Source organism: Alligator mississippiensis, chromosome 1, assembly GCF_030867095.1.
Source record: "Alligator mississippiensis isolate rAllMis1 chromosome 1, rAllMis1, whole genome shotgun sequence".
NCBI lineage: Eukaryota > Metazoa > Chordata > Crocodylia > Alligatoridae > Alligator > Alligator mississippiensis.
Genome location: NC_081824.1, coordinates 147,896,302 through 147,919,054, shown reverse-complemented (window position 1 = coordinate 147,919,054; position 22,753 = coordinate 147,896,302). Strand labels below are relative to the sequence as shown.

The 22,753-nt window shown below is 44.4% G+C and overlaps 1 protein-coding gene across 2 annotated transcripts in view; it reads left to right on the top strand.

Annotated features, from left to right (window-relative positions):
* Window positions 1-15,834: 15,834 nt before the first annotated feature.
* Window positions 15,835-22,753, top strand: part of TRIM67 (tripartite motif containing 67) — a 56,387-nt gene continuing 49,468 nt past the window's right edge. For both annotated transcript variants that reach the window (XM_059715345.1, XM_059715341.1), the window contains exon 1: window positions 15,835-17,002. In XM_059715345.1, coding sequence (XP_059571328.1) covers window positions 16,052-17,002 — 951 coding nt within the window. In that variant the 5' untranslated portion in view covers window positions 15,835-16,051. The remainder of the gene's footprint in view (window positions 17,003-22,753) is intronic.

Here is a 22,753-nt window from a genome sequence, read left to right as displayed (position 1 = left end):
AATTCAAGTGAAAATACTGAAAGGGGCTTAGGTAGGCACTGCACATGTTTTAGCTATTCAGTAGCCTCAGGGTTAGCAGCATAGAGTCTAGGAAATCTTTGATAAACCATGAGGATATGAGCAGCCATTCAGTAAATGTGTGAATTCCTCAGCTGCTCTTCTCTTACCCAGAGGGGTGCGCCTGAATATTCAGGGCTGGTCATTTGCTGGGAAGATATTTCTGCATGCCATAGTGGGATAGTGTCTGGCCTGGGGATGATCACTTACACAGTTCAGATTCATCTTCTGCGTATGAGTTGGTGGGGACTGCCTCCCAAATATATCTGTAAAGAGGCACTTGTAGCCTCTCTTGAATTGTATTAATTGTTTGCTGAAATGTGATCCCTGATGCAAGGTGTTATTTTCCAGCTGAATAGCAGAGACCTAGTGCCAATCTGTGTAGTGTTTACATATTAGATCTTCTAACTAGCTGAGCTCACAAGTCTACTGAAGAGGCCACTTCTGCTCTTAATCTTTTGAACTGCCTGAGCTATGCTGCTACATTCCCATCATACATGCTGTGAATACACTTCAGGAGAAACCAAAGGAGCAAACAGCAGACCAAATACAAAGAATATAGGTTACAGTTTGAATGATACTGCGATGATACTCACTCGTTCTTCACTATCCATTTAACGCAAAAATAACTCAATCAGTTTTGAGGGGCTGTCTTCTCTAAAGCTTTCATGAATAGAAAACCTCATAGCTTGTCTCAAAATCATACATTTCTTGGAGACAGATAATGTTGTAAGCTCCTGCCTTGCCCACAGGCTGACTGTAAAATGCTATGACATTGATAATTAAAGTCTGCATGGAAAATATGGCAGAGTTACTTACATGAAAGCCAATACTGTGACATCTATGCAGAGGCCCTACAAACTACTCCTCTCCTCCCCATGCCATTGTAAGAATTGGACTATGAATGTTTACAAACCTCCTGATGAAGCCTTGAACACCCCACTTTTACCAAGCCTTTTGCAGTCATTCACCTATGTTCAGGTTTTCACCAGCTACCACACCTCATGGAGCTACCTAGAATCTGACAAAACTAGACTGTATTTTATAAAATAGACTTCTGTAAATTGTATTCCATTCTTTGTTCATTTACTGTAACCACGAAACAAGTGTGCCAAGTGCATTTGAACTACTTATTCCTGGCTGCCCTAGTAGAGGAATACTCTTATCTAAATAGCATGAATGTTTTGCAGACCCAGCAAGAGCAAAGGCTTGAAGGACCTAAAGTTCTGAGCACCTGAAGCACCTGCCTCTGTCATCACGGTACACCACAGCATGGTGTGCAATATCCAGGAGACCAACCTGTCATAGCATTCACATGGGTACCCCGGAGTGGGGCTGGTTATACTAGTAAACCCCTTTTACTGGGTCACAGGAAAGATCTTACCTGTGGTTGCTCAAGTCAGCAACTGTCACCTGCCTCACAGAGAACAGTCCCCCTCCATCTATATTAATTCAGCCACAGATTCTCTTTAGGTTTTCTGATCATGAGTCTCATTGGATACTGGATGTTTTACTGACATTTGTTTGATATAGTACTTGTGCCAGTGACACTCTAGTCATCATGGGTGGTAAGGATCATTCTTTGTTCTTTAGTCAAATTAATTTTCCTGTCTTTAAATGGATTTAGAGGTATTAAGGTTACAATTGTGTTTCTCAAAGCTTCACTTTACATCTTATTAAAACTATAATATCTTCTGTGGCAAATCATTTATTTTTATTCCTCAATGAAAATAGGTTAGTTCATATCATCCTCTTTAGTTATGTGTATTTCAAAGTACCTTTGTATCTTTCCTTAGTTGCTTGCCCTAATTTATCCCCAGGATTTTACTCCTTTTTTTTTCATTCACTTCCCTTTTCCTTATAGGCATTGAAACAATAGCATTTATTTCCATCAAACAATGTAATTTGCCTCTTAAAAATTTACCTGTTAGCTACTGCTTCATTCATAAATCAGATTTATATTATGAATGGACTGGTTCCCAAATGCTGATGGCTCTGTACAACACATTAATTCTATGGACATGCCATTATGTATACTATAATGTGACACAAGATTACCAGACCAATAAATCCTGAACTGCAAACTCAGTCAGTGAGGTACTGTTTGTCTTAAGCAAAAAAGCACTGCAACCATCCTTGGATAGAATATATGACATTTGTATGCCTTATATAGAAGTCTCTTAAATCTATAGTCAGCCATGCTAGACTTTTCTGAAAACTGTGTTATTGGTTGAATGAAACATCTGGGACTTTAGAATAAATCTAACTGAACTACTCGAGTGTCTCTCCCAAGTCTCTCCCACAATGCAGTCCTTCCTGATTCCCAAGTACTATTTACCAGGGTCCTTCAGCAATTTGCTGCACCTTCTTTAGCTAAATTAATTCTACCTGTATTGTAGTATTGGTTTCTTATCTGTATACAATGTCTACAATTTTCTACTGTTTAGCAAAGCACACCCCTGATTATGGATGGGCATAAACTCCTTTGAGATAGAGGAACTTGTGTCTTTACCCTTCAAGGGAAGTCTCCAAAACACCTTCAGAAGACATGCTTGGTAACAAAATATCATAATCTTACTGGACAATAAAAGCCCTGGACTAAACTACAGTTGATCCAACAAAAGATATTACCCATAAAAGTTCTTATCTCTTGTATATTATATGACTTTTGGTTCCTAAAATGACTCATCCAGTAAATACCTTCAGGCTTGATTTGTGGGTAATGTGAGAGATATGTTGGGGAGCTGGAAAAATGAAGGGAATCTTGCCTCTTTCATCCATGACTAGTATTGATGTATGGTTGAGCTAGGGGTCAGCAATGTTTTCTGGTGGGGAGGTGGTGTGAAAATGACCAAGCTCAGGTTGGAAGAGAGAAGGCATTAGGACCCAACTGATGCCACTTCTTCCCACTGCCCAGCTGTGGCACAATATGACTGGAGACCAAAGCATCGACCCAACTGCAGTGTGGCACAGCAAGAATCCCCCACTGCCAAATGCCACTGAAGGCACAGCTCTGCAGGCCAGATCCAAAGGCTTCACATGCTAGATCCACCCACAGGTGGCAGGTTGCTGACCCATGGTCTACACCAATGGGGCAGAAAATCTTGCTGGATTGAATACAAAGTGCAATGTTAAGCAGCGTGGGGACAGAATCAGGGGGGTGCCATTTTGGTATAGTAAGACTTAAAATGATTAACTACTTTAGGGCCTGCCCAAATCTTCTGCTCTTGTTACAATGAAAGGAATATGTCCTTGGAGGGAATAAAACAGCCTGGTTTGCTAACAGTTTTTAATGAGGATGAATACAGCAAAGACAAGGAAGGATGGGCACCAGAGATCCAAGACTAAGGGAGAGAGCCAGCACTGTCAAGAGATGACGTAGTGAGAGAGCAGCCCACTTCCAGACTGCTGACATGCTGCCATCTGACACCTAAGAGAGAGCCTCAGAGTGAAGACTGCATGCTGGCCAGATGTACTTTGACACTGATGACAGCCCTAGAATTTGCAGATATATAGAAATGATTGATTGCTTGTATTGGGGTTTTTTTTTCTGTTATCACTGTGTATCGATACATTTGCCTATTATCAAATGGAAAGGTTGTGGTCAGTCTGAGGGAGGATGGGTGTTTCTCCCAGCCCCCCTCCAAACAAGGTGTCTAGATCCTAAATCCAGAGCCAACAATTATCATCGTAAGAGTAGAAATGGCTGGTAGTAAGCCCAGAAGTATCTTGATTCTCAGAAATAGACAAAATGATGACTAGACAATGAAACTATTATCTGTGTTGATTGTCCTTGGATTAAAAGGAGTTGCCCTTTGGCATCTTAACCCCTCTTATTTTCACAATAGTCCTGTTATCAGAACAAACCTATCTCCAGGCACTACCATTTCTGTCACTGTAAGGATAGAAATCCCCACACTACTGATCTTCTACTTGCTTTTCTGCACTAGATACAGGCCAAAAGTGACAACTCAGTGCCACTAATCTGAAAAAAGAGATATTATAATTTTCAGCTACAAATTAAAATCCTCATGTTCATTTTGAGCTGTTTTGGCATGGGACGTGTGCTGAAGAAGCCAGGGTCACTTTAACATGGTTATTCTCAGCAGCCCCATGGCAGTTCAGAAGCAGGTGGGTTAAACTGCATTTTCTGAGCAAAAAAAAAAGAAAAAAAGAAAAGCTGTAATAAAGCAGAAAGCTCCCATTGTACAGAATGATAACACTGGTGGCAGAGGGTGAGAGGAAAGAGAAGAAAATGAAAGTTTGACTGACTGAAAAGGTTAAGTTGAAAGCGGAGTACTGAAAAGAGATCAGACGGTCACGAGACAATTACATCACAGGGTCACTATCCTATTATGGGATCAAAAGAAGACAAGTTGTGAATTAAAGCAGGATACTTCAAATGGAGAAGGAGAAGGAGGAAGAGATTGTGTAGCACAGTGTACAGATAGGGTAGGGATCTGCCTAATTTGTGGGAAAGGACATTGGTACAGCTCTGTTTCAATCTTAATCTTATAAATCTAATGAATAATGCAAGGAGAGCCAGAGGTATACAAGGAAGACAGAAGCATTTCTCAGATTAGAAAAAAAAGATTTAAAATGAATAGCTGTGATTTTAAATGAATTTGCTGTTTGGTCACTGCAATAGCTGTGGCCTCTTTAAGACCTCTAGGGCCAAGCTGTAGAATGATAGGGAGCACTCATGCTAGCAATACCCTTGCTTACAGTGGCACTATTTGTATGAATAAGTGCTCATCCATGCATGTGAAGTCAATGTGTATGTAACTCTTCACATCCATGGATGAGCACTTATCCTCTCAATCTTTATAAATCAGTCCCTTCAACTCCCCCAGTCATTATTGTTCATCTAGGTTTCTCCATCTTTCTTGGTAGGTAGTTCCCAGCATAGAACACACTATCCTGTGCCACTGCTCAGTCAAGTAAGCCTCTTGTTACTTTCTTACTCTGTGAATCAATGCCTCTGCCAATGCAGTTGATGACTTCATCTTCTTTCTTTGTTGTCCTCTCATTGCTAACGGTGCCTCCCAACAAATTAATGTATTAGCTGTTTTCAGGTTAGTTCAGTGGAAGGCATGTATGTGATATACAATTTCTATTAGTATTTTCTCTTTGTACATACATATTTATGTAGCTATATGTGTGTGCACTTATGCATGCATACATCTTTGAAGCTGTATAGTTTCAGAAGTGATCCTTATTCATTCCCACTCATATTTTTTCTTCAGGAAAAGAATGTTTTTCTTCTCATAAACTGCATACCCGTAGAGGATTTTTAGGCAACTAGCCAATTCAGAGTAGGATAGTGGTTGCTGTGGGCTAAGTCTCTTATCTGTCCCCTTCAGCTGTTTCAGTTCTTTGCTGTTCCTAGAAACATAAAAATAAATGGTCTAGACTCACAGGCAGCTACCAAGTAAGAGGCCTGCAAGGAAAAAATGAGGGGGCAGATTCTGATTTCAGGCACCCCGGTTTGACTAATTCCATCACTTCAGTGATAAAACTGCAGACGCACACCAGGTGAGCTGAGAGACAGCATCTCATCAATGTGCTGTCATTTTTTTAAAAGACATGAGGATACTTGATATCTTATCTCACTCTTATCCTGCTGCTGCTTTTATCTGTTTGGACATCGTGCTGCATGCCCAAACTTGAAAACAAAATACCTATGTTTTATTATGAAGAAATGAAGGTTCTGGCTCACTCTGTGAAGAGAAATGATTGAGCAAGACAAATAAACAGAAGGCTTGAAAACAAACCAGACAGACCTAGAGTGCTGCACCAGAAGTACAAGGAGGCTTTGACCCCCTACACATACCTGTTTCTTATAAGTCAGGTAAATCACAGGTAATGCTATTGATCTCAGAAGCCTTACAGCAGTATAATGAAGAGCTAAGTGAGAGAAGAATTGGCCCTGATGGGCCACACTCTGCTGTACTTCACACACACGTCCTCTGACTCTGGGTTGTTTGGGAACCTGCTCCTTCCTTTATCATAGCTTGCAACTGCTTTAATTTATACTGACCTTATTTGGTCCTCAGTGGTCCACCCTGTAGCACAGAATGCAGAAGGATCCAGTCACATATACCCCTCTTTCATATCATGCCTACCATGCCCTTGTACCTGGGGTGGGGGTGAGATGTTGCATGTTGCATCTGATAGTACCATATACTAGCAGATAAAATCTTTTGTTTAAGGACCTCTCTTTAGGTAGGACATGCTGCCTCTTTTATAGCCTCATTACAGCACCAGAATATCATGGAGACCAGAATTTCATCCCAAGTATCTGACTGCTTGTTTTTCTCTTTCTTTGCCCCACAGGCCCTGCCCACAGTAGCACCATTCAGGCCTTGGTGGGGAGCTAGGATTCAGGAGGAAGAACTAGATAGGTAAGGGGGACAGCATGATCTGATACATCCTGCGCAGTCACAAGGCTAAATGACAGGCCACTCTCCTCTGTGGGTGAGAAGACAAAAATTCCCTTGGTGCATAAGAATGCTGTAAGCAAAACCTCTCTCCTCTCAAGACAAGAGCCCCTTGCTGTGGTCTGTACTGAGGAAGCAATAGGCTGCTAGAACAGTGATGTCCAGCCCTGGATGCAGGGGCAGCTCCAGGTGCCACTGTGTCAATAGTGGTGGTGTGATCAGCCACTTCTCTGATGGGGGATATTTTTCACACCCCCACCAAGGAGGCACCTGGGGGCACCCACCACAGTTATGCTACTGGGGTTCCTCAAACATCTGGGAATTTGGTGGAAGGGAAGTGGGGGCAGTGTTAAAGCTGCAAGTGCTCCCCTACTGCCAGAGTTTTGGTCCCACAGAGAGACCAGCAGACCAAATGACACAGCTCTGCAGACTGGATATGGACCACATGCTATAGGTTGAGAACCATGGAGCTAGAAAAAACCTCTGATTAAGCACTCTGATTAACTTCTGTGCTACCCTTATCCCACCTTCTAGTCAGTAGAAGGCAAAATTAGAATGAGGGTTTGGCTTGGTATGAGGTAGGGAAAGAAAAGTGGTGAATAAAAGAGGGTGTGTGTGAGATGGGTGGCAGGAGAGACCAAGTAATGGGTAGAGGACGGAGACAGAGACAGAGACAGGTGGAAGAAAAGCTTGATTAAAAGAGTCAGACATGAATGTAACAAGGAGCAAATGAGAGTGAGTATGGTGGTGGGGAGAGAACAGAGAGGAAAGCTATATAAAGGGCCAATCAGGGAAAGAGAGTTAGAAAAATTAGTCAAAGGGGGGAAATGTGAAAAACACAGAGATAAAAAATGATTTAAAAGCAAAAGCAAATGTTGCAAAGAAAGAACAAAAGTGTGAGGCAGGCAAGTTATTTTTCAGATCAGGATAAAACATAATACTGAATTGAGAACTGGGGAGCTCAACCCCGTAATGTGATGTGTCAGTGGAAAATGAGCAGGGTTGGGAGCATCACAAGTAGCTGTACATCTGCATCTGGCCCAAGCACTTGTTCCAATGGCCCAATTGGTCCTCTGTACTACTGGGTCTGTTTCCAATCCCTTGCCTTTCTAACTGCAGTGTCACTGCTGCCTCTGTCAAATCTGCTCCCTAGCATTGATTTTACTGGGATATCCTTTTATTGATGGGTCTGTGATCAGTAAAAATCCATCCTTCCCTAGCTTTTATCTCACGTGTTATGGCCAAGACAAGCTTGTCTGTTTCAAAAGATCAAATGCTTGTCCATTGGTCTTTCAAAAGGCAGCACTTGAGAACATGCCTTTCTGAGTCTTTGTGACAGGTGCTGATCTCTAGCTTCTTTAGAAACAGACAGAGAAAACCCATCTCTAAGGGTTATTGGTAATTCACTTTAGCTCCAGTTGAATTTCCTTGTTGGCTGTCTCTTGCTGAACAAAGATGGTGATCTCCATCTATTCTTATGCACAAAGCTATAGAAAAGCTTCTTAAGTCTCCTTTCCTGATGAGTCCTCTTCTTAGTGAGTCACAGATATATCATCTCTGTGGCTCAGTTCACTGAGTATTGCCTTCATTTTCAGATGTGCTAAATGTCAGAGGCAAAATTCACCATTCCTTTCACAATAGATGCAACTCTCCCATGCCTTGTGTAAGATAGTCTCACACAGAGTGAATGCCAAGTGAGTGTGATCTTCCAAATCAGAAAACTAATGATTTACACTCATTTAAAACTGGCCAAGACAATGAAATATCAAGCCCAACTGGCTTCCTTTTCTAGATGGCTGTTGTTCTCTCCAGCAATTTTGCTGTCTATTGGATTATACCAATATAATTATTGGTTAAAGATTTCTTTTTCCTCCTTACTTACAATGTACTTGCTCTTTTCTTGATTATTTTCCATGTTTTTACCAAAAGCAGAGATATCATTGTATCATTATACCATTTTGTGGTATAATACTTTGGCTAGCTAAATAGATTATGCTTATCCCTATCTGGGGGATTCAAATGGAGGAGGGCATACAGAACCTTTTTCCCTCCTGTTCACTGATCAGTCAGAATCACTATCCTTATGCTCAATGAACACCAAGACTTACTGAGGCTATGAACATGTACATGTGTAACAGGGAGCCAAAGTCAGCTGAGTCAAGAACTGCACATCCCAGAATGAAGCTGCAAAAAAGGGGAAGAGAGGCCTAAAGAGAAACATCTGTGTGGGCTAATGAGTCAGCTGACTCAGAAATGGCAGTGCTGTGGGGTAGATAAGCATGAAGAAAGGAGGGGTAGACTGGTGCCTTGTAGGGAGCTGAACCCTCTCCAGAGAAAGCAGCTGTATGAGAACCCCCTGCAGGCCAGACACTCTGAAGGCAGAGAAGTGAGAGCCCATGGGGATGGGGGCTGCTTAAATGTTTGTTTACCCAAAGTGGGGAGGTTTTTGTTAAAGCCATAGCTTACCTTTTTTTCTAGTTCAAACCATCAGACCAGGCATGGCTACAAAGGGGTGAAGAGGAGGCCACAGAGGGTGTCTGAGGAACACAGCAAAATGTAAATCCCTGCCAGGGGCAAGGCATAAGAAGCAGGCAGTTTGAGGTTGAGAGGGCTAAAGACTGAGCCTGAGAGGAGCAATAGAAGTGACCTGAATCTGGGAGTGTCAGATTTGTAGCTCAGGAGGGCCAAAGATGGGGCCAAGTGTCCAGAGCCTGGGGAGGGTGAGACTAGGGCTAGAGGGGGCCCAGAGCCTGGAAGGGGCAAAAACAGGGCCAGGGGACCAGAGCCCTCAAAAGGGTGAGACTGGAGCTGTAGCCCAGAAGCTGAGGTCTGGTGCAGTAAGCCCAGGCTAAGAAGGCACAGCTAGAAAAAAGAGGTCAAAGCTGGGAAGGCCAAAGCTCCTACAAAAGTTTTGAAGCCCAAGAAGGGCAATCATTGTGGTGGAGTTGTGTGACCTCTTTGACAAGGTATTGTGTACCATCTGTGAGGCAGGGGCATGGCTGTAGGGGCAGATGGAGGTCGTGAGCACAACCCTTAAGGCACCAGGTGTCCTAGGGCACCAATACAGCTGGAAGGGCAATGACAGGTTAAACAAAGGCAGATTGGCAGTGGACTGGATTCCACTGGGGTTTTGGGGCATCCTCCAAACTTTCTGTTTATAACAACATCAAGGCATGGCAGGTAACTGTTAGGGAAGGGCACCCTGAGGGATCAGAAGAGGCAGGAGTTGTGTGGCCACCAGAGGGCACCACAGCACCACTGGATGTGAGACCTAGCACAACATGCAAAGCTCTTCAAATTCCACCTTTATTTAAAGGCAGGCAAGGTTCTTTGGGTGAATCTGATATCTTTTATTAGACTAACTTAAATAGTTGGAAAACAATTATTAAGCAAGCTTTTGGGTTCAAAAACCCTTTGTCAGGCTAAGGAAGTTTCAGCAGTTGGTGTGTGCTCTTCCTGGATGGAATGAAAAGTAAAGAAGCCAATACAAAAGTAGACTATTGGCTTCTTTACTTTTCATTCCATCCAGGAAAAGCACATACCAACTGCTGAAACTTCCTTAGCCTGACAAAGGGTTTTTGAACCCAAAATCTTGCTTAATAATTGTTTTCCAACTATTTAAGTTGGTCTAATAAAAGATATCAGATTCACCCAAAGAACCTTGTCTGCCTATGTCCTTAGACCAACATGGCTACAACCTACACACCTTTATTTAAAGGCTTTTTAAATTACAGCAGAATAATAACATACAGATGTGCCACCCCCTCACCACTGTACCTGGCATTTAGTATTCATTAGTAACATGAACAGAGAGCAATGGGGAAGGAAGAGCTAGACTCCGGTGCCCCATCCACTTCAGGGAAGCATCCATCTCTCTCTCTCTGAATCATACACACTCTAATATTTTATCATTTTCCTGCCTCCAACATATCTCCCTCTCCTGGCAGCTCAGTAGGTCAGCTTCAAGAAGCAGGCTGCTACAAAGCAAGAAATGCAACTCCAAGCCCTCTCTGTGTGAGGAGACCTACAACCTAAGTCTCCCACTCCCTAGGCTTGTTCCCTAACCACTAGGCAAGGGGGTGGTACTCTTTTACTGTGATGGGCTGTGACCCAGGTCCCTGATGTGGGACAAAAATCTCCGTCCCTTCAACCCCACCAAAGAACTCACGCTGCCTGAGCTTACCTTCACTGAAGATATCTCACCACTGCAATGAGGTCAGTGCAGGCACAAGAGAGTAGCAGAGATGGGTGGCACAGTAATGCTGCATGCCACCTGATCCCTGTGCCACCTGAGGCTGGGTCAGACTTCCCTGAGCTAGATCCAACCTTTTTGCAGGCTGGATCTAACCCATGGGCCATAGGTTGCTGACCCCTGAACTAGACTATTGGCCTAAAACATGGGAAATTGTTTTTTTCTTCTTTACCATGGGTTTCTACCGAACTATAATTTTGGGACTTACTGACCGTATGTGTGCACCTGAAGGATCCTGTTTTGCTACATACATGCCTAGCTAAAGTGGAGCCCTACTCTAGTGGGTGCATGGGTAGTTGTGTTCCCAAAGCCAAATCAAAACCTGTCCCTAAGTGCCAAAAAATGGAGTTACACAGTTGCATACCTGCCTTATAGATGCATAAAGTGAAAGGATTTAGCCCAGAATGTACCTGAATTAATTCTAATGACTTGTAATATAAATGTAGGGTGCTTTGGGGTCACACACACACACACACACACACACACACACACACACACACACACACACACACACACACACACAGTGGCACAGTTTTAGAGGTGCTACCGGGAGATTTTTTTGTTTTTTGTGTTTTCCAAGAAATTTTAGTTGGATTTTTTTCCATAAATGTGTGTTAGGAGAAATTGGCCTCTTTTTGTAATTTTCCTATGCCAGCTACACATTTTTGGGTGACACATACTACTGAAGCAATATTGCTGTCTTCACAAAAATTGGCAAACACGTGAATCTAGAGTAGATTTAGTTGAGTGAGCACTTCCTGAAAAGAAAAAACAATGACCAATTGTTAATTGTATCATTTTTAATCCTAACAAAAATATATGATCAACAGTTACCCAATGAATCAAATTTCATTGTATGGAAATCTTTTTCAGGTCCCTCATTCTTCTGGCAGATTTTATATTCTGACGAAGAAAATTTTGTATTAATTTATTGGATAAAACTTTCTCTGTTAGTGAGCAGATAACCTCTATCAACAGCTATGCCAACATCTTCCCTTGTTTCCTCATTGAATGCTTCAACCCTTCAACTAGAAGGGAGAATTTGGACAACAGTTGTGTGTAGAAGGCTGGGTTGTGAGGAGAGAGTAAATGTGGTGATTTACGGTCCACTGTCTGTAGTAGCTATGATATAGTAAAGTGCGATATGTGTTTATACATCACAAACATACATACTTTTGTTTAGACTACTGGTTTCATATTTAGAGGTGCTGGCCATTTGCAGCTCTCATTAATTTTAGTCATAGCCATGAGCTGTCAGTGCCTCAGGCTACATATTCATAACATAGTGCAAAATCACCCATGTTAAGCCTCCAGAATTGGATCAATTGTCTGGTCCTGTCTGCTTTATGGACCCTTTCTTTGTAGCTGTTTCTGCAATTGAGCATGTACTCATGGAGTATATTCACCTGTTCTTCTCTGCTGCAGTTTCAACGGTATGAGTAATGGCCCTTTAACAGGAGAAAGGCTGTAATGCTGGTACCAGGAGGCTTCATAAGGGTGGGAAGTTGGCAAAGGGACTTGGCCAATGGAAAAAGAAAATCAGAGGAAATGCAGTGACCTTGGTAGCAGCCTTTTGAAGCAGACTGGCTGAGAAAAAGTAAGTGGAAATTCAAAGGAAAGAGGGGTAAGTGTGTAAGAACATTGTATGACATGAGAGGGGGGAAGAAAAAGGAGGAGAACAAAGGAAGAAAAGAACAGAGGGATGGATCGGCAGTAGAGAAAGGAGATGGAGAAAAAATCCACCCAGCAGCATAAACTCTTGGCTGTTTTTCTGTGTCTGCACTGTGTTTGAATTGCCACCTGACTTACCTTTTATTTAAACAGAAAAAAATAAACCTTTTAACTTTTCTCCAGTGAGTAGATTCTAAAAGGTATTAATGAGGGAGAACTGATAGAGGATAAATGATTTAAGGAAATGATACTGGTAGTACTGGGGTATTTACATAACAAGTAAAGAGATTCATGATCGAAGTCAGGACTGCCAGTATAAGGGTCTGTAGGTTACTCCATAGTAACCTACAGTCATGTTTCTATCAAATTAAAGGTTCCTTTGAAGGCAAAACTGATCAGGAATCTTAGAATGCTTCTTCCTTATAAAAACATTGTGGATACTATTTAAGTTCAAATTCCTACACACCTGCTCAGACTGAATAGCATCTTCCTTTATGAGTAGCCCCAATGAAAACCAAAGCAGGTACTTAAGAGTAATTTGTTACTCATCATGAGCAAGTGTTTCAGAATCTGGCCATTAGGGATTACAAAGTGCATTTTCTTATATAATCTAAGTGCCATTTTTCACTGTCCATATTAGTTACTCTTCTGCCCTCTAGAGCAGTAAAAATGACAGTAGCATGGTAATCCTTCACCATCACATCCCTAATGTAATTATAATTAAGCATACACTTGCCATAAGGGGAAAACAACTTGTTCTGCTCCCCATCTTGGCCCTAATTCTTCCATTATCAGCCCATGGTGTCAGTTTGCTGAATACAAATGCAATCAGTCTCTAGAATTATTTTTAAACAGAACCCTTTTGAGGCCACTAGACTGTGTGAACAAGTGCATCCTCTTAAATTGCTCCTCCTTTCTGAGACTTAGCTGTCATCCTGCCAAGACCTAAATGTATGAGACTGACCTTTATAAATGTAGAGCAAAGACCTTGAATGAAGGACACAACACCAAGTTGGAGAGAGAGAATGTTGAGATTATGTGGATTGATTTTGAAATGTATTACTTTTTCTATAATCTCCATTTCAACAGTCATAAATTACAGAAATAAGCAATGAGAGAAAATCAGATTTGTGCAGAAAAGAGATCATATTCAGTCCAAGGAAGAGCGGTGTTTGTGTTCACTAGGTGCCTCTATTTGACAATTACATTTGCTTCAAGGAAGTGTAGCATAATTCAGGGGTCTTTCTTCAAGCACCACTTGCTCCTGCCAAATCAGACAACCAAGCAATCCAATCAGCATTTTGTGTATATTTTGGGCAACTGATTTCCTCCTACTTTTATTGTGCCATTGATCTCACAAATCGGATATGCCATTACATCTGATATGAGATCCAGAAACAAAAAAGAACCCTAAATTCCAGAGGATTTGTTGCTTCTCAGAAATTAAAATTGTATACTGTAATGTGTGTGACACATCATGCCAGAAATATTCCTCCTATAGATATTTGTTCCCATTGATGACAAAGGACATAGTGGAGATCCACTTCAGATTATGAAAATAATAAAAATACCTTAATTACCAAATGATAAAAATCGCCCACAGTTTTTTCCCCATATGTAGTGGAACAAAGCAGTACAAAGGAGCAGGAAAATCAGTTTAATCTTCTACCTCAGAGATTAAGGGAATTCCCTTTTCTCTACATTCCTCATACCCTTGTCCCCAGAATATACATCACATTGAAAAAAAACCCAAACATGACAGGAATAGCTGCCTTCTCACCATTCTCTGATGGACCATAGCAGCCACCTTGAGGTTTGCTTAACATGATAGGGGCCAAACCAGCCTCATTCAACATTGGACAGGGAAGGTACAAAGGTGTAAAATAACCTTGGCCCTTTCTAAGTCAGCATCAAAAGCAGCTGGGCCAGACTGGAAAATTTAAGCAATTTAATCCAAAGGAAAAGTGTATTGTGTTTAAAAAATGAATCCAGTTGAAATTTTTAATGCCACAACACCACACAGATCAGATTACTCATCTGTCTCTTTTTGTCACATGCCTCCTCATCAACTTTATCCTTTTCTGGAGAACTGCTAATAAAAATCTCCATTTAGTGAATATGGTGTTTCCCATCTGGTAAAAACAAAAATCAAAATGTGTGAACGCCCTCCTGCCCAATGACACACATTAAGCACTAAAATCTTTGTGACCCATCTGGCAAAACAATGTTGAGGTGTTTCTATTGAATATGCTTTTCAGCTATCACTCTTCAGTACTGCCTTATGTTTAAAATAGATGCTTTGGAACCACCCGGAAACATGTTAGTGCACAATAAGAAGGAGTCTCTTGGTAGGAACGAATTTAATATGACAGTGGCTTTTAAGTAAACTATTCTCTTAACTAGTATGTGGCTCACAAAACCACGTACTCTATCCACAGTAGAGAAATCATTTCTATTAATAATCTCTCCATTCTGTAAATAAACCGCCTTTACATCCACGCTGAGCATATGTGGAGCAAACAAAACAGATGGGGGGGATTTCCCGCTGTAGGTTTCTCTTGCTTAATGATGGTTATTATCAATTCACAAAACTCTCAGCTGTCACCTCTGATTTATTTTCGCAGCAAATTTCTGTTTGGGTTCCATAGCTACCGGCTCTCCTGATGCCATGCACTTCTCCACTCCTTATACCCTCTCCCCCTTCCTGTGCCCAGAAGGGTCAGCCGAGATGCCTGCTTATAACACAGCCCCGTTTTGCAATCCTCGGCCTAATCACACCTGACATTTTGTGCTCTGCATTTGTGTTGAGCATGATAGGGCATGTATGGAGGGAACCAGATTTTCAGGTTGTTTCCAGCCTCCTTTCCCTTTCCTCTGAGGGAAAGCGATAGGGATAAAGACCTTCCACCCCCACCCCCACCCCCGACGTTTAATCCTCCATACAAATAGTTGATGGTTTAACATATAAAGATATCTCAGCACAGAGCCTTTAAAAAATGTTTCCTTTAGTCTCAGCTCTACCGCGAGCGATGCCTTATTTGTTGACTAGACTTACGCCCGCCCCTTTTCACTCCTCTCCTTCCTCCTCCTTCCCCGCCACCCCCTTCCCTGCACATTACTCCATGCCGTGCCCATTGACACAGCCCTACTACGCTCCCTGCACGCAGCAAGGGCAAGGAAATTCCCTTGCAATAAACAATACCCTCTTCCATCTGCCAGGCTGCTCTTCCCAAGGTCAGCCCTGCTGCGGCAGCAGCTGCAGTGGCGCGGAGCCCCGGAGCGGTGCTGAACTCAGCAGAGGCGGCGGCGGCGGCGGCGCGGGGAGGAGCTGTCCACACGGTGGTGCTGAACCCGGCGGCGGCGGCGGAGCGGCGAGGAGCTGTCCACTCGGTGGTGTTGAGCTCGGCGGCGGCAGCGCGGCGAGGAGCTGTCCATCCCCTCCCGGGTGCTGCAACCTCGCTCCCTCCAACATCTTCCCAGCGGCAGGCCGGGCTATGGGGGGAACCGGCGCGGGTGAGCCCAGTACCGCTCCGCCCAGCTGCCCCGGGCTCGGCTCCGACCCTTCTTCCCCCTGATCCCTCCTTCCCTCCCTCCCTCCCCCCGTTCCCGCTCGCACAAAGCCGTCGCGGCCATGGAAGAGGAGCTGAAGTGCCCGGTGTGCGGCTCGCTGTTCCGGGAGCCCATCATCCTGCCCTGCTCGCACAATGTCTGCCTGCCCTGCGCCCGCACCATCGCCGTGCAGACCCCGGACACCGAGCAGCACCTGCCCCCCATGCTGCAGCCCCGAGGACCTATGCCAGGGGCAGCAGCTGCTGGGTCTGGGCCGGGGACAGGGCCAGCAGTGGGCTCTGTCCCTGCCTTTGACTATGAGTGCGCAGCGGGTGGCAGTGGGGACCACGCGGACAAGCTAAGCCTGCACAGTGAGACTGACAGTGGCTACGGCTCCTACACCCCCAGCCTTAAGTCGCCCAATGGGGTGCGGGTGCTGCCACTAGTGCCAGCCCCTCCAGGCTCTTCAGCGGCGGCTGCAGCGGTTGCTCCCAGGGGTGCTGCCACCAGCTCGTCCCTCACATGCCCGCAGTGCCACCGCAGCGCCTCCCTGGACCAGCGCGGCCTCCGTGGCTTCCAGCGCAACCGGCTGCTGGAGGCCATTGTGCAGCGCTACCAGCAAGGCCGTGCCGCTGCCTCCGCCAAGTGCCAGCTCTGTGATCGTAGCCCCCCGGAACCAGCTGCTGTCCTGTGTGAGCAATGCGAGGTGCTGTACTGCGCTGCCTGCCAGCTCAAGTGCCACCCATCACGGGGCCCCTTTGCCAAGCACCACCTGGTTCCACCGCCCAGCCTGCAGGGTGCCCCCAGTGGTGATGGTGGAAGCAACAGCAGTGGGGCAAGCAAGGCAGTGGCAGCAGTAGGAGTGGGGGCAGGGGGTGCCCGCAAATTCCCCACATGCACGGACCATGAACTGGAAAACTACAGCATGTACTGTGTGAGCTGCCGGAGCCCCGTGTGCTACCAGTGCCTGGAGGATGGCAAGCACAGTAAGCATGAAGTGAAAGCCCTGGGTGCCATGTGGAAGCAGCACAAGGTAAGCACTGCTGTGAGAGAAATGCCCCTGGGAGCTACCCCCTTTCCTTAGGCCCATGACAGACTGAGGTGGGAGAAGGAGATAAAGGTGGCCCACAATAACACTCACTCTTCCCCCCACCTCACCGTGGGGCCCACAGGTGGGCTATACCAGCCCCTGGCTCAAATAGGAGCAGTCACAGAACTGCTGAAATGTATCTGTGCAACATGGGTCCTGCTTTTTCCCCCAGAGAAGAGTTATGTGAACCAGGGATTGGTATTAAAATCCACCTCCCCCCCCCCCCCAGCAAAAAAACCAACAAACTACCTCCAAGAGGTCTCTTCCCCACTCCAACGATCCACAAAGTCAGTCATATGCCAGGAGTTGGCCTCATTTTGGTTACAGGCAATATGCCTCTATCTTGACTCACCCAGTGCTGAGGAAAACTGCTTTGACCCCCTCAAGGCACTTGTAAGGTTAATTCTTCTGACCAGATTAACTGTGTGACTTTAATGGGCCAAGGATCTAGCCCTACTCTGAGGAAGTGCTCTGTTATCTCAGTGGCAACTCCTGGGGGGATTTTGGCTGACTCATCCTGAAGTCTTGTGGTTTATCTCACCACCAAGGCTACCTCATTTCTATGACTCTCTTAGAACCTTCAGCATATTTTCCTTCATGCAACTCTCCAACAGGCCCATCATCTTTCCCTCATTCTCCACCAGCCCTTTATCCCCATTTATCTAGATATTACATAACTCAAAGGAACCCTCCAGGGACTTTGCGACAGCATTAATTTATCAACCTGCAAATCTCAAGTCAAACGTGGCTTCTGCTGTTTACAGTTCTGGTCATCCACATCCAAGAAACAGGAATTCACACTGGAGCAGGTGCATAGAAAGCCAGTATGATTATTAAGGGAATGGAGAACCTGTCTTAGGAGGAGTCAAAAACAGCATGCCTTTGTAGCTTAGAAAATGAAAGCTAAGAGGGAAAATGATTTCTGCTTTAAATATATTGAGGAATAAACACCAGGGTCAGGGAAAAAACCTATTGAATATGATCAACTCATTCACTTACTTTGAAAAATCTTCTTTCTTGTTACCTTTGAACTATGCTTATGATATATCACAGTACCAAAGCTAAAGGACAATGCTGGTGGAAGAACAAATGGGTATACACTACTCATTAATACATTTAGATTGAAAATTAGAAAAAGGCTTTCACCCATTAGTGCAATGGGGTTCTGGAACAGTCTTTCAATAAAAGCATGAAGGACAGAAAACTGAAATGCTTTTAAGACAGACCTTCCAGTCCAATGTTCCATATGAAACTGGAGAAAATGACTGTTGTTGGACCTTTATCTGTCATACCATTAATGATGATGCATCAGTGAGGGAAGGTGTAGGCCAGGGAATGTTTGGCTCATTGGATGATTACAGGGTGTCATCAAGTTGCATCCTGGACCTTTTGGAGAGTTGGGGGAGAGGAGATTCCCCAGCCATGCTGCCAGTTAAGGATGAAGGGGTGGGGCTTTTACTGGTTAAGGTTTTGTTGCAGGGAAGGTCTCAGTTTTGACCAGTTCACAGATTGTTCCAAATTGACCCATCCCTTATACTGACACTTAGCATATCTGTAGCCACTCAAGGGCTTTGCAAGACAATGCTTTCAGGACTGGCCTCATTTCAAAGAGGGTTTGTTGACTTCTGTGTGGGACATAGAGTTACTGGGCACATCTACATGAGATGTTTACTGTGGAGTTGCCTAATTAGCTCCACAGTAGAGTCTCAGTGTTTTCACATGCAGCCTATTAGGCTACAGTAAACTAATTAACTCTGCCACACTGACAGGGCTGGCTGGGACATGAGGGTGTTGCAGTGCAGGGGCTGCCTGCTGGCTAGCCCCACACTGGAGCACCCTCATGTTGGGGTGGAGCAGCCCTGGGCTGGCAGGCTGACCCCCCTGGGTCCTCTGCCAGCTGGACCTGGTCCAACCTGGCTCAACATGCTGCCATCCAGGGTGCATGTGTAAACACAGCACCCAGAAGCAATAAACTCTAGCACAAACTGCACCAGAGTTTACTGTGGCACACTAATTGCATGTGTAGATGCTCCCTCTGGGTAGTTTGATAATGGTATATCTGTTTATAAAAAGCAGTGTGGTTTCATATCTCTTTTGAATGAAGAGGAAGAGAAGATGATCCTAAAATTTATCTGGAATGAAATAAAGTTCATTCTTGCTAAGAAACACAGACATGGAATCAGTTAATAATCAGTCATTACATGTACAGAGTACATTCATTCTCCAGTACTGTACCACTACCCATACTGCAACATGGAAAGGACCCCTTCCAGGGCTCTCACATATGCATGGGAAGCATCTACTATAACACACCTCTTTAGCTAGTGCAGAATGATCCTATCTGTATGTGTAGCTGGCTCTGTTTGCTACAACAGAGGGAAGGCAGGACCATAACTCCTCTTCCTCTTTAATCCCTTTTGTGTGTTTAGCATCTCTGGGGGCACTAAGAGATGTTTCCAGCCAGTGAACACAGGTAGAAAATGTGTGGTTGCTTGCATCCTTCTCCCTAGCTTAATCACACAAGCCATGCCTGTAGAACCTGGGACTGCCTCCAAGAAACAAGACCTGCCCATTGGCTTCTTCTCTGCCCATGCCCAAGCCTGACAATTAGGCAGTGTAGATAGTTTAAAGGAATCCTGAGCAAGTACCTCAGCAAGGACAGAGAGCCTGAGAGTGGGGACGAGGGTGTGCACTGAGGACCGCACTAAATCTTATACACTGCCTAATTGCTGGACTTGTACAGGCAAAAAACAGGAGCAAGTACGTAGGGTTTTTTCTCAGCAGCAGTGCTAGGCATGATAGGGAAGTGGCACAGGTATAGCTGTAGTGACTGAGAGCCATAATCTATTGATAGGAAAGAGAATTTTAATTTTTAAAGGCTCATGAAAAAAATTCTCATGTGCTAGAAACTGCACAGAACTCTGGTTTTCAACCTCATAAAGTTGAAGGTTGAATCATCCCCAGCAGTACTTCAATTTGTGTTTCCAAGCCTAGGTCTTTCTAGTCAGGGGCTTATATCACTCAGCCATTTCCTGAAAAACTTGATTTCTGTGTGTGTTCAGGAGACATTCACTTAACTCATAAGCAGCAGATCATAAATTCACCACTATTGCGATTTATGCAAATGGCAGAATCTGATTTTGAGAATGTTTCCACCAGAAAGCCTTCTGACTCCCTGATGAACATGATTGCTTTAAATATTCAGGGGTGGTTTGTCCTTTGTAGATTGTGAAATGCATTTGTGTTGCATGAAAGTCTTCTTTGAACTATAGCTGATTAACACCTTTTTGAAACAGTGTGATAAACTGTCCTGCTGATCCAGATACATATTAAATTATTTCCTCTTCTTGTTACAAATTTTGTCGGATGAATGAACTAAATTATGTTCTGTTTTCACTGCATTTTTCTCCTGAGAGTGTGGTATCACAGAATGCGATTTTCCCTTGTTAGTTATTGTTTCAATCTCATGGTAAAGGCTCAAATAAGAATGGAAAAATAACATAAAACAAACTTATTTTGTGACTCCACTAAACTTCTCTTCTTCTTCTTTCTGTGATCATTAATATTCCTAGAATTATATAATTTGCAGGAAATAACTATAATGAAATCCGAGAGTGCTGAAGGCACTGGCCGACATCATTGCAGAGCCACTGGCGGGAATATTTGAACACTCGTGGCGTATGGGCCAAGTCCCGGAGGACTGGAAAAGGGCCAATGTGGTCCCCATTTTCAAGAAGGGGAGGAAGGAGGACCCGGGTAACTATAGGCCAGTCTGTCTCACCTCCATCCTTGGCAAAATCTTTGAAAAAATTATCAAGGCTCACATTTGTGAGAGCCTGGCAGGACAAATTATGCTGAGGGGAAACCAGCACGGGTTCATAGCAGGCAGATCGTGCCTGACTAATCTAGTCTCTTTTTATGACCAGGTTACGAAATGCCTGGACACAGGAGGAGGGGTGGATGTCGTATACTTAGACTTCAGGAAGGCCTTCGATACGGTATCCCACCCCATACTGGTGAACAAGTTAAGAGGCTGTGACTTGGATGACTACACAGTCTGGTGGGTGGCGAACTGGCTGGAGGGTCGCACCCAGAGAGTCATGGTGGACGTGTCAGTTTTAACCTGGAAGGGTGTGGGCAGTGGGGTCCCGCAGGGCTCGGTCCTTGGACCGATACTCTTCAATGTCTTCATCAGCGACTTGGATGAGGGAGTGAAATGTACTCTGTCCAAGTTTGCGGATGACACAAAGCTATGGGGAGAAGTGGATACGCCGCAGGGCAGGGAACAGCTGCAAGCAGACCTGGACAGGTTGGACAAGTGGGCAGAAAACAACAGGATGCAGTTCAACAAGGAGAAATGCAAAGTGCTGCACCTAGGGAGGAAAAATGTCCAGCACACCTACAGCCTAGGGAATGACCTGCTGGGTGGCACGGAAGTGGAAAGGGATCTTGGAGTCCTAGTGGACTCCAAGATGAACATGAGCCAGCAGTGTGACGAAGCCATCAGAAAAGCCAATGGCACTTTATCATGCATCAGCAGATGCATGACGAATAGATCCAAGGAGGTGATACTTCCCCTCTATTGGGCACTGGTCAGACCGCAGTTGGAGTACTGCGTGCAATTCTGGGCACCGCACTTCAAGAGGGATGCAGATAACCTGGAGAGAGTCCAGAGAAGGGCCACTCGCATGGTTAAGGGCTTGCAGACTAAGCCCTACGAGGAGAGACTAGAGAAACTGGACCTTTTCAGCCTCCGCAAGAGAAGGTTGAGAGGCGACCTTGTGGCTGCCTATAAGTTCATCACGGGGGCACAGAAGGGAATTGGTGAGGTTTTATTCACCAAGACACCCCTGGGGGTTACAAGAAATAATGGCCACAAGCTAGCAGAGAGCAGATTTAGACTGGACATTAGGAAGAACTTCTTCACAGTTCGAGTGGCCAGGGTCTGGAACGGGCTCCCAAGGGAGGTGGTGCTCTCCCCTACCCTGGGGGTCTTCAAGAGGAGGTTAGATAAGCATCTAGCTGGGGTCATCTAGACCCAGCACTCTTTCCTGCCTATGCAGGGGGTCGGACTCGATGATCTATTGAGGTCCCTTCCCACCCTAACATCTATGAATCTATGAAACAATTACTGACCACTAGCTTATATCCACATCTCAAGTCCATATTTTGAAGGAATTGGATATTGTAACTGGACATAAGTATTCAAATGCTGCAATCTGCCCTATAACTTTGGTCATGGTTAGAATGAAATATCACTGCATGTACAACACCAGTCACAATGGAGCCTTGATCAGCTATAATAATAATAATAATGCTGACAAGACTGTGGTCCTTTTGACTCATGGGTGTGGGGAAAGAAGGTGATACATCTTATCTCTGTATGTTCCATGTAAGCAAATGTATAACTATTTTCATGTATGATTTTGTAGCAGGGGTGGGATCAAGAACTTGAATCAGATAGGGATCTGTGTAGAAAACTGAAGGGCAGAGAATAGGGAGGTCAGTAGGCTGCTGAGACCAAATACTGGGGGAAAGATATCCATTTGGAATGCAGCCTTCAATGATCCAAAACAAACTGCACCCCATTCACAGAAACTCAGGTGCCCTATCAGAATTTGACACTTGTATCAGGTGATTGAATCAATGCTTGATCCGCTACTGAGGATAGATGGCAAAAAGAATGGTAAATGA